The sequence below is a fragment of the Morone saxatilis genome, unplaced genomic scaffold, assembly GCF_004916995.1.
Source record: "Morone saxatilis isolate NCDOM2014 unplaced genomic scaffold, NCSU_SB_2.0 Contig18, whole genome shotgun sequence".
NCBI classification, from domain to species: Eukaryota; Metazoa; Chordata; class Actinopteri; family Moronidae; genus Morone; species Morone saxatilis.
In genome coordinates this window covers 28,153,155-28,165,611 of record NW_023339740.1, presented here as the reverse complement: position 1 = coordinate 28,165,611, position 12,457 = coordinate 28,153,155, and the positions used below count along the sequence as shown (strand labels likewise).

At 41.3% G+C, this 12,457-nt stretch overlaps 1 protein-coding gene across 3 annotated transcripts in view; it reads left to right on the top strand.

Moving 5' to 3' along the window:
* smpd4 (sphingomyelin phosphodiesterase 4) overlaps positions 1 to 11,781 on the top strand; it is a gene marked incomplete at its 5' end in the record, with an annotated part of 13,953 nt that extends 2,172 nt beyond the window's left edge. Inside the window, 17 exon segments of one of the 3 annotated variants that reach the window (XM_035661921.1) lie at positions 17 to 153; positions 262 to 337; positions 622 to 730; positions 1,494 to 1,546; positions 1,641 to 1,792; positions 1,945 to 2,077; positions 2,227 to 2,298; positions 5,108 to 5,197; positions 7,437 to 7,591; positions 8,387 to 8,477; positions 8,836 to 8,933; positions 9,161 to 9,324; positions 9,476 to 9,681; positions 9,762 to 9,992; positions 10,325 to 10,456; positions 10,551 to 10,679; positions 10,775 to 11,781. In XM_035661921.1, the coding sequence (XP_035517814.1) occupies positions 17 to 153; positions 262 to 337; positions 622 to 730; positions 1,494 to 1,546; positions 1,641 to 1,792; positions 1,945 to 2,077; positions 2,227 to 2,298; positions 5,108 to 5,197; positions 7,437 to 7,591; positions 8,387 to 8,477; positions 8,836 to 8,933; positions 9,161 to 9,324; positions 9,476 to 9,681; positions 9,762 to 9,992; positions 10,325 to 10,456; positions 10,551 to 10,679; positions 10,775 to 11,095 (2,349 nt within the window). 3 annotated transcript variants of the gene reach the window in all.
* Positions 11,782 to 12,457: the final 676 nt, after the last annotated feature.

The following is a 12,457-nucleotide window of genomic DNA, read 5'->3' as shown; positions in this document are numbered from 1 at the left end:
GTGTGTGTGTGTGTAGGAGCTGCACTCGATTTTCCCCTGGCTGGTGGAGAGTGTGTTTGGCAGTCTGGATGGGATCATCGCCGGCTGGAACCTGCGACTCCTGCACTCGCGGAGCCATGAGTACAACACTGCTATGGAGTTTCTAAACCCGAGGTAGTTTCACGTTCTTTTGTAATGATCACAGCAACATATCCTGTGTGTAATTCTGCCCATTGTTTGTTCAAAGAATCTAATCGAACATGGTTCTGATTGTGTTTTCAGTGGGCCGATGATGAAGCTCGTGTATAAACTTCAAGCAGAAGAGTACAAATATGAAATACCCGTTAATTATCTCCCGGTAAGAACACCCGTCTCTTCTCTTAAAACATCCTGACCCACACCTGTGCATGTTTCTTTATTTTCTTCTCAAACCCAAACTGAACTGCTAAGCTAGAAGATTCCTTCAGAGCAACAGAGCACCTCCTGTGACGATGCAGCACCAGTGACTGCGATCAATACGTTAGACCCTTTAGTTAGCATGTGTGCTCACAACATGCAAAGTTTTAAATGTACATATAATAGATCAGGGTTAGAATAATGAATTCCATTGCCTGAATTCTCATCCTTTGGTGTATCTTTAAGGGTCCCGTGAAGGCCTGCATCCAGGAGGGAGTTCTCCCCGACTGCCCGCTGTTCCACAACAAGCTGCAGTTCCCCCTGTCTGGTCTGCTGACTCTGAACCTTGCTCTCAGTATCCTTCCAACACTAACACTAATCTGTCTGGGATTAGTGAGGGATTGCCTGTGTCGAGTCAAGCATTTATTAGAAAATACAAACCTCTTTCAGGCTAATAACTAATAATAACTGTTCACTGAACACTATCTGCTCATCTCAGTTTACTCTATATATTAAACGGAGATCAGCTCTTAAATCTTTCTTTACAATTCTATGTCAACAGATTTCATCATTCTGTTGTAGCGCTGCAACTAAAGGAGTGAAATAAATCGCAGTGCTTCCCACAGTCATTAAATAGTCATTAAATTAGTTACAGCGCTGTGAGTTACAGTAGATGCTCAGGTTGCAGCCTAATAGTGTTGGTGTGTCTGTGCATTGTGCTCGCTGCTGCTGAGTACATAAAGTTTGTGTTAAAGAACACAACCACATAACTTAATATCATCCTTTATGAGCAGAGCAGTTTGGACCTCTAGCTATGTACTTTACTGCTTCCTTCAGCGCTGAGCTAAAACAAAGTGTGGAGATATGTGTGGCTATGTCAGACCACCATCTATAAACCAGGGTGAATTAGGCAATGAAACCAGTGACTCTCCAGTTAATATTAAATCAATTCCTCCCATTGGAGAAGCTGGAATCTGAGAGCATGCAGCATTTGCTTTAGCTTTTTGCCTGACTTTGATGCACACTAGACTTTCTAACAAAGTTGTCACTGTCAGACTACAGGAGGGTTTATATAAGAACATCTTTGTGCAGTTCGGTTGTTCCTTAATGTTCTGCAGATCCATTTGAATTCTTCATGTTCAATTTTGCCTACTGTCTCATCACGCCAAAGGTGAGTTTGCCAAAGTCCTATCAGTGATATTAAGTTAAGTACACAGGAGTGTTATGTATTGTTTGCTAAAGCTTGCATGCTTGGATGTTTTCAGAGCTACCCTCCAGGCCAACATGGAAGCTCCACTGACAGTGCCTACTTTGTCCTAGTGGACACTTACCTTAAATACTTCCTCCCCAGTGAAGGAAGCGTACCTCCTTCCCCTTTCTCTGACTCCAGAGGCTCCGTCACCGCACCTTCACCGAGGTATTTGAAGCAAGAAAGGTTGAATAAAGATGTTCTTTTTTTCATGTTCTGCATTTTAAACAAATCTTTTGATGGAGAAACTGAATGAATTGAATGTTTGACAGAGTATGGCAGCATAATGTTTGATATTTCCACTCTCTTAAATTCAACAGATCCTCCACTGTTTCTTTTGCTGGTTATGGCGTTCACAGCCCCAGTCTTCTGAAACATCACATATTCCATCAACCGTCAGTGAACGCAGACCCCGCAGCCCAGGAGATCTGGAGGTCTGAAACACTGTTACAGGTAAGACACAAAGCAAGGGCAATAAAGGGATTTATAAATGCCGTTACTGGGTCTGACAGCTACAAAATGTCTTAAAGTGAAAGATTTTTTCACCTTTCTAGTGTTTGAGCTGTATGAATTTAAGTTTAAACGTGTTTGTTTGTCTGAAGATGTTTGTGGAGATCTGGCTCCATCACTACTCCCTGGAGATGTACCAGAAGCTCCAGTCTCCTCAGGTGAAGGTAAGATAAATATTCCCCCACCTCCCCCTCTCCCTCCTCTTCCCTGCACTGCAGCATCGCACGGCTGGCTGTTGACTGGCTGACCACATTCCCACCACCCCCCCCCACACACACACCTCCACCATCTCTGACCTATCTCGGAGCAAGCCCAGGGTGGGAAAATGGTGCTACTGTTATGAGGTCTTACTCTAAAACTATGCTCTGTAAAATTGTGTGTGAGTTTTATGATGTACCAGCTAATGTGGCTGAACAACACCCTGAGCAGGCTGAAGTGAAGTTGTCCATTAACTTAGTTATAGAGAAAATGACAGTTTTCATGTTTTAGGATAAAAAAAAGTTTATAGTTTCTCACTATATATATATATATAACTCTGCATTCACACTGCAAGCAGCCACATTTGTACACACCACCACAGTTAAAGCTAAGTAGCATATTGTACGATAGCACATGACTTTCTGTTTTTACTGTCAGATGTGAATCAGCGAACTGAAGTTAGCTTGCAGTGTGAATGCACAGCAGACATCCCTGTTCCTCACTAGATGCATCATATTTTCTGGGTTATTTGAAATATGCTTTTAAAATCCCTTCTTAGAGGTTATAGCACATGAGTATCTGTAGAGTAAAGCTACTGCATTAAGGAGTGTGGCATGTGTTCTCGGTAGTAGTGCTTTTGCTTCCATTCATGTCCCTTTGCATGCTGCATGTCCTAAGTGTTCATCTGTGTGTGATTGCATGTGAAACACCAACATAAAGCCACAACACGGTGACGGTTTCTCTGGCAGAAGATACAGCAGAGATGCTCTACGCTGCCACCTGTAGTGATGTTGTTTATCACAGTACCCCAACAGAAATTAAGTTTCTAACTGTTGTGACTCTGAGGTTCTGGTCTGTGGAAACGTCCTTCGACAAACGTCCGTACTATTTCCTATCAGGTCTGCTGGTGCTGCTTCTGGATCATGCAGAACTCTGACCTCCAAACTATTCTGCCATTGCACTCAGTTAGCACAGTTAGCCATAGTGACTTTCTGTATTTATTCTGTCAAACTAATAATAAGAGTAATAATAATAATAATAAAGTATATTTGTACAGGTTAAGTTAGGTTTCCCTAATCTACTTTGTTTTGCCTTGTTACCTCTGAATCTATTGTTGCAAAGGTAGCCTGGCCCAAAGAGTCACTTTAGTCACATTCATGGGAAATACGCTGTGTTAGAATATACCGTTATTTCCCTTTTAAATATTTTCCAGTTTGAAACGACAGAATAACACAGCTTAAATGAAAAATCTGTCAACCACAGACTGTAATTCAGAATATTTAATATAGGTTTGTTTCCCTCCCATCTAAAGCAACCATAAGACTTTATGCTGGTGTTGTTTGTGTGTCTTTTAGCTGCTTTATACAACATTGAGGAGAAGTCGCTATGGTTACATAAGCTTTGACCCTCGGCTATATAGATTGCATGGTTCGTGTGATGCAGTACTCACTTGCTGATCCACCAATAACACTGTTTCCTCAGTATTAATGTAGCAGTATTACTGTCTGTAGTTACTCACTAACAAAAACCCCAAAAGAGAGGAGATTACAGCAAAGTTTGATTGATCAATGACTCAGTTATTAAAATAGCTGCTGATTAATTTTCCTGTATCAGGTTTTGAGCTCCGTTACTGCTCCATAATGCTGTAAAGGAAACAGTGAAATAGGCCTTCATCTCCTTGTGTAACATGCTTTTATTTAACCTACAGCATAAACATTTTGTACCTCACTATACTAAATGCTCACCCTGTATGTGTGTATGTTTATATATTAACCCCTGTGTTGACTTGCTGTGTTGTGTTCTGTGTCCATTGTGTTCAGAGTGACTTAAACTGCAAGATTTTGGCCAAATTGATTTTCATCTTGTGCATCTATTAACAAAGTTGATTATATTGACAGTTTTATCGGTGCAAAACAAAATCTTTCAGTTTAACAGTTCACTGTGTTAATAATGTTTAACATTAGGGATGGGAATGATTTACACTCGTCTGCAAACTTTGATTTAAATGTGAATACATCAGGATATTTATTGGACTATAAACACAAACGGTATTTTTGTTGTCGCACATGTGCTTATGCAGTCTTATTATTATTACTGCTGCGAGTGGGGGTGCAACGGATCACATAAGTAATGGATTGGATCGTTTTTTATAACGGCAAAATAAATAAAAATACATTTGTGCCTCAGGATTGTTAGCCTTTCACCAACAGCTCCAGAAGTGGAGGGTTAAATTTGGGTCAGATGTGGGGCGGTCCGTACGTATCAGCCCTGATCCGTTACACCTCGAGCTGCAGTGTGTACGTTACAACTCCGTCAAATTATTGTTATTAATCTGTTAATGGACAAAATGTATGTCCACTAAGAGATTTGTTTCCTTTCTGATAAACGCACAGTGTGAAGTGATTCCCGTCCCTACAACCATGTAAAGGTCTGTGTGTGGAGAGTAGGACAGGGCTCGTTCCCCACAGTAACAGCAGTGTGTTCCCACAGTCAATATTTTATTTCTGTTTGTCTCCTCCCCTGTTTTCTGCTTCCTTTCTCCTGAATGTTTTTGGCCAACTGTTTCTGTCTGGTTGCACTCTCCTTTTTGCTGCCTCCTTTTCTCCTGTTCTCATGTGTACCTTCCTCCTGCCACCTTTTCTTTCCCTTCCTCTTCCTCATCCTTCCTCACTTCTCCCCTCTCCTCTATTCACCGTTTTTCCTCCTCCACCTTTTTTGTCGTTGTCTTCCCTCTTCCTCATCTTCCTCTCCCCCCTGGTGGTTACGGGTGATCAGCTGGCGCTGCTACAGTATCGCCTCAGTATGTCCAGCATGCCGTGCCAACCCCACGCCCCACCAGGCTCTGGGACCCTCCACACCTACCAAGTACTTTTACCTTTTCATTCACCCCCGCCCCTCTGGGGCCTCCTGGAGGTAAACCTCAATGAGTTAAGATCACAGTCAAGGGTACTTCTCTTATATTGACATACACGGTGAGACGTTGTCCCTCCAGTCACCAACCTAATGCTGAGATTAGCCTCATTAGCTGATTAGCTGCATTCTTCCTGCTTCTGTACATTAGCAGCCATGATGGGAATGGTTTTAGTTTTTCTAAAAAAAAAAACAGGTTAGCTTGTAGAAGGAGGACACGATTGGCAAATTGTGATGCACAATATATTGTCGCCCACAACCCAAATGATAAAAGACAATCAGTTATTAAACAGGGTTCCCATTCGTCCTGGAAATTGAATAAAATGACTGAATGAATGAAAAATAACTTGAATTTATACTTTAATTTTAATTGTATTTTGTTTGAAACTCAGCTGTTGGAAGGATAAGCTGCGCACTGTGACACTAACACACACAAAGCAGCATTGACTAATTCTTCATTTCTGCTCTGATGTCCGTCAGTGACTATGTTCAGAACAGACAAGTGCACCATCAGAGCGAGCTAACAGGGAGGGTCCATTAACACAGTGCTGTCCTTTTATTGAAAAATGATTTCTTAAGAAGAGTGGGAACCCTGTTAAATAGCAGTAGTTCCACATTCATGTTGAACTAGTTGTCCTTTATTAATGAGCTTGACTTTAATGAGCCAGATTTAATGACTTTATCGACTGTTGAAGAATGTTATCATCAGTCTTTTAATGTCAGGATCAACAAGCAGCAGTGTTTGTTCTTACCCACAGTTCAAAAAACAGATCATGTGAATAGCCTCTGCGATGGACTGCTCTCTATAGTTTAATCTTGCTCCTCTGTTCCCGTATAAAGCCTCCAGTCTGACTGTAAATTGTGAATTTCAACAGAGAAGTATCCTTGACAGGAAACGTAATCCTGGAATGAAGCTTTGGAATTTGATTCATTGAGCCGTTGTTTTACTGGTTTGCGTGTGGTTCTCTTCAGCTGTTTTTATTTTTTTTATGGCATGCTTTTTTTTTTTTTACACTAAATCTGGTGCTTCGTTGCTTTACGTGTTCATGTGTTTGATTAATGTTTCTTTCTATTGACACTATTGCTCTTCGTAAAGCAAAAGATACTACTACTTTTTAAATAATCATCATATTACATGCCATTCAGTAAATAATTAAATTATTATTGATTAATTATTGCTCTTTTTGATTCTTAGCCTAATTGCATATAGAACTGTACAGAGGTAATGTTTGTGTTTGCTGACATTATCTAGAAGAGGAAACATTGCATCGTTCTGACAAAGCAGCTTCGCTATTAGCAGTTGATGGAGCACTGAGGTCCCACCTTTCTCTTCCCACAGTGACACTTATTGAAATGTAATTTGATCCTTACATTTTAATAACTCTTGTGATGAAGAGATAAAAATGAAATTCAAAATGTATATTGACTTAAATACACTGTATATCCACATCAATATTAAATGACTGTGTTATATATCAGGTGTACTTTGTACGGTGCTTACGGTCATAGTCTGAAGTTTTTGGTCACAGATGAATATCCTGGCAACAAAAGCCAATTAAAGATTTAATAATTTTATTAAACAATGAAAAAACAAAAAGCATACTAGGATTGCAGTTGTGTACTGATAGATTTACCGTGGTATGAAAATTGACGAGTGTCGTGCCATTTGCTTATCTACGGTATTGAATTCTACCATATTAGTGTTATTAACAAATAAAGGATATAATATTTAGTTTTTTATTATTATAAATGATGATAATAAAGCTTTTTTCATCCTTTAAAGGTTATTGTATTGTGAAAATCTCTCACCACTGCAACCCTAATGCCATAATTAACACAGTATTGCTCAGATGAAGCAGCCAGATCTGATGTTGAGTATCGCAGCAGAACACAGATCAGTCAGATAGAAGCACCTTTCCACTAAAGACAGAACAAAGTAAACTCCCCAGTGTGTGAGGCTGAGCTGTAACATTAGAAAAAGGGTTCCTAGACTGTGAGACCTCTGTACTCTGTGAAGTAGAACGTGCTCTGAGCCTTTGGTGATTGTTTGGCTGCTTTGGACTGGGGATGCATTACGATTGGCTGCTTGTTGAACCTGGGAGCTGTTGAAGCTTGTTGTTGAGCTTGTTGAAATTGTGGCTGATTTGGGTGTCATGTTGTTGTTTGGCACTTTGTTGACCGGTTGCCTTTTCAGGAACCCTTCAGCCCGACAGAGGAGCACGTGCTGGTGGTGCGTCTCCTGGTGAAACATCTGCATGCCTTCTCCAACAGCCTGAAGCCCGAGCAGCTGTCCTCCTCGCCCTCGGCCCACTCGCACACTCACCCCAGCCCGCTGGAGGAGTTCAAGAGGTCAGCTTCACCATAAGTGTTACCGTCAGCCTGTGGGGCCTCGCTGCTGGTCTACCTTAGTGCCTGACACCTTTTTATAGTTCTTGAGTTGGATTTGAAAACCTCTTTTCATCCATTTTGTTTGTTTTTCCTTTGATTTTTCTTGGTCCTGCTCACAGTTGGATGAATTTTCTGCCTATATATATAAAAAAAGCACCAAAGTGTTTAAGAAGCAGCTCTTATATTTGCCCTGCACAGAATACTATTCTATAATCTATTTTTGATGGAAGACAGCACAGAGCAAAGAAAGTTAGAAAGTAAGAAATTAGAAATGGCATAGAGAATCTGGTGAATTTTCAAAATAAAACATCCTGTGCAGATAGAGACAACGTTAACAGTTTAACTATGTAACCTTCTTACCCACAGTAGAAGTTCATAAATAAAGAAAAATCAACAAAATATAAGCAAGTTAATCAAATCTGGAGGCAAAGTGCTTCTGAAACCCTACCAGAAGGGTGTGAAGCTGCATGGAGGACACAACAAAACAGTGTGGCAGATGTGACGTCACAGAGCCGTGCCCGGTAGAATCAGGGCAATATGTTGTGATGAAACTTTTTTGACTAAATTTGACAAAACCAGTTTGCCTCTCTACCATCTCTCCAGCATCACGTAGTAGGAAAAAATAATTTTAAATGGGATTTTTGTTCCAAAAAAAATGAATGGCTTTATTTTAATTCTGTGTTTATACATAAATCTATATATATGTATTAAACTCACCCCTAACAAGCACATGTGTGATGTTCCTCTTGCCTACAGGGTGGTGGTGCAACGTTTCGTGCAGCAGAAACTGTACCTGTTTCTCCAGCATTGCTTCGGTCACTGGCCTTTAGACGCCTCTTTCAGAGCGGTAGGTCTCACCCAAAAGAAATATTTATTTGTCTTGCTGGTCCAACTGTCTGTCTGCAGTTAGAGCTTGTGTTCACTGTGCTTCCCAGAACCTTTCCAACAGGGAAACTACTTCCTTCTTTTTCCCCCTTTTGCCATGTAGCTGATGAACCATTTCATACAGAATTTCACTGTGAAACAGCTCAATAAGTTTTAATTTCTCAATTATTGCAACAAGCTGCCTGTGGTAAGAAACGAGGAGTTCATACCTTTTTAACTACAGATTATTAGACTATGGTTATGAAGCATGAAGCTGTAGAAACTCACATTGTTACAGCATTTACTTCATTGTTAAGAGAGTGTATCGTCTCTTTGTTGAGGTGTTGGAGACGTGGCTGAGCTACATCCAACCGTGGAGATACACAGGGGAGAAGACCAATCCTCAGCCAGACCAAAACAGAACAGTCCCTGATAAATGGTGAGTCTCATATCTTTTCTGGAATCATTCAGTGAACATAGTGGGTTTTTCTAGAGACAAATGTCAAAGTAACAGTACTATATGTACAGTAACAGGTGGAGTTAGCTGTGCTGGTAAATATGGTGCTTATTGTGCTCATGCTGTAGATGCAGATGGTGATTAATGAGCTGACGATGTTGTATTTATTGACTGCAGTTTGGTTCTGACATGAAGTTTCTCTTTTACAGGGAGTCGTTTGTTCAGGAGAACCTGCTCATGTACACAAAGCTCTTCCAGGTGTTTTTGAACCGAACCGTGAGGACCGATCTGGTTAATGCCAAAAACGCACTGATGGTCTTCAGGGTGGCCAAAGTCTTCGCTCAGCCGAACCTCTCTGAGATGATCCAGAAAGGTGAGAAACAAGTGAAACAAGCAAACACAGGCACGAGGTGAAGCCATCGTTGTTTCGTGTTGTTAAAATAAGAAGTTAATAATAACCGTAGACATTCAGACATTTAGATTAATATATATACAGACAAACTAAAGCAAACATCTCTCTGCAGGAGAACAGTTGTTTCTGGAGCCGGAGCACGTCCTCCACCACCGGCAGCCCCGCGGCTACCTGACGCCGAGCCAAGGAGGCAGCTTCCTGTCGTCGCGGCAACGGGTGATGACAGACATGGTGTTCAGGGTGAAGAGTCACGTCTATGCTTTGGAGGGCCAGGACTGCCAGTACAAACAGATGTTTGGCACTGAGCTCAGAGGAGCAGTAAGTCAGCGTGTGTTACAGTCGTAGTGGGAATTCGTACTGAAACTTCCTGTTGTTGACGTCTTCTGTCCATTTCACAGGTCATGAAGTTAATCCAGATAATCGCACAGGCCAGACAGACGGCCAAGAGGATATCGGATCACTCCAGCGAGGTGGCGGCCAATAACTCGTTCATGTCCTGGTTTGGGATGGGCTCTTCTGAGCTCAACAACACCTTCCCCGGGGCCGAGCCGGAGGAGAGCGGGGAATGTCTGAAAAAGACCCACGAGTTCCTGGACAGAGCTTTGGAGAACTTGTGTCAAATCTTCAAGGTCAGTTTTATTTCGTGTGTATATATATTTATTTTTATGTATTATATTGGAACATATTTTATTATTCTTCTAAAATTATTATTCTAAAACCCAAAATTGTTCACGTATGTAGATATTTTTGTTCTTGAACAGGCATTAAGTAAGTAAGTTAAGTTATTAAGAACGTCGGATATCTTTTAACCTAAGACTAAACTATAGTATAATACATCATTCACTCATTTAAATTCCATGTGCTGTTACTGCCAGTGCCGACAGGAAGTGCGGTTCAGTTACCCGTCCATGTAAAAACATCCTGACTGTAGATGTTAACTGTACGTTTCTTTGTTCTGTAGCTGAACCAGGGTCAGCTCACTCAGCTTATATCCAACCTGGGTTCCTCCCAGGACGATGGAAACTGCAAGCAGCTGCCAGACTGCATCCAGGGAGAGAACGGTCTGATCCTGACTGACCTGGGCAGGAGGCAGGTCAGTACTTCAAGAGAGAGAGGGGAACACATTAGAACTGTGGGCCAAGACACTAAAAACTCTGACAGTGAAAGTGTGTTGTCCTTTTGTGCAGATCTTAAGTGGACTGCGCAGGTTTGACATTCACTATCAAGGAGACCCGGAGCTGCAGCCCATTAGGAGCTACGAGAACGCCCTGCTGGTCAGGCTTTTCTACAGGATCTCGTCTCTCATCAATGAAAGGGTGAGTGGCCTGAACCTGCTCAGCTCTACGGAGGGTTGAAGCTTCTTTCTTTCAGCTTTAGATGCTCATATCTTTCTGCCGTTGTGCTCCCACAGTTCGGAGGCCACATGAACGCGCTCTGCTCACGTCCGGACTTCCTGGGCCGCCTGGGTCGTCACTACTTGGCCAATCCGGATTCCACCGTGAAACTGAAGCAGAGCCCGTTATCCCGGCGGACGCTGGAGAGGAACCGCCAGCCGAGGGTGAGCCTGCGTCCGCTGGCCAGCTACAGGACGATACTGCTGCTGCTGCTCTTCTACGTGTTGGGGGCCCTGCTGTCGTTTGGCCCCGTATCCAGCACTCTGCTCATCCTCACGGGGGGGTTCCTGTACGGACTCTTGATGACGCTGTTTGGAGACAAACTGAAAACACACTAGCCGAGCCGCAGGGTTTCCTGCACACGTCTAAAGAATACACATCGTGGATTTGATCAATTCCAGCTTTGAATGTTTTACAAAACAAGTGTTGAGGGCTGCAATTAACAATTCTTTTCTCAATTGTTTGGCCTATATAACATAAAAACTAATGGTCTAAAACTATACTTACTATAACGTAGAGACAATATTTGGATCTTTCACTTAAAATGATTAATCGATTACCAGGACAGTTGCCAATAAAGTTTCTGCCATTCGACTAATTTAGTTGCAGCTCAGTCTTATACTTTAGCTTCCAGCTGCTGCAGTGGAGTCAGAGAGTCGGTGTTGGTGAGGTATAATCCTGTTCCTGTGAGCTCTGTAGTGTGAGTGTCTGAACACTTTGTAAAGGGACAGCATTTGGAAAAGGGTCGTGTAGGAACCTTGTCGGCAGGAGACTGGCAGCTCTTTTGTTGTTTTTTGATTTTGACTGTTTAACTGTTTTTAAAAGTGGTTTATGTAACCTTGTAAATGTTGCTGCCCGGTTGGTTGGGCTTGTTTTTTTTTTTTTCCTCCAACAACCACCTGAGAGCAGGTGCAAGCCAAACATTCACATTACGCTGACAGAATAAACTATTCTATAAACTATTTTTCTCAATGAAGCAAAATGCCTTTTTGTCCAAAAGATTCAATAAACTATTTGCACTTGTTTGTTGTTCTCTTGTTATAATTTGTTGATGGAGAGTCCCACACATGATGGAAGAATTGACCGTTAATTATTGCAGACATTTATAATCTGTGTTTGTCTCATACATACGATGTTCTGAAAAGGTAAATAATGAGCAGAAGAGAAGAGAGATATATTATGACTAATGGAGCACAAATCAGTTCATAAAGCAGCACTTTACAACCTACTTGTCAGACTGTATGTGGGTGTAAAATGTCTGTTGTTGACTTTGGAAACAGCAGTTTGACTCCTCAAGGACATAAAACCTTAACTCAAGACTCAGTTGCTTTTTCAGGGTCACTCAAACTGATGAAGACAGTGAGATGTGGTTAAAGTGGACCTTGACTTAAGATTATTTTACTGGACACGTCTGCCAAGTGTAATTGGTTTCAGACAAGAATGTGTGAGAACGTGATTAGTGGTAAAGTTATTATTGAAAACAGTGCTGAAATACTTACTGGACTGCAACTGACCTTCATCAGTTTTGTAATAATAATGTTGTGTAACTTGTCTTCTATTTTATTATTTTATTGTCATTTTTTGTAAAGCACTTCGTAACATTGGTTTTAAAAGTGCTCTATTAATAAATATTATTTTAAATACTTTTATGGATATAGCACTTTTTTTTTATTTATAAAGTGCTTTGACAGACAAAGCAA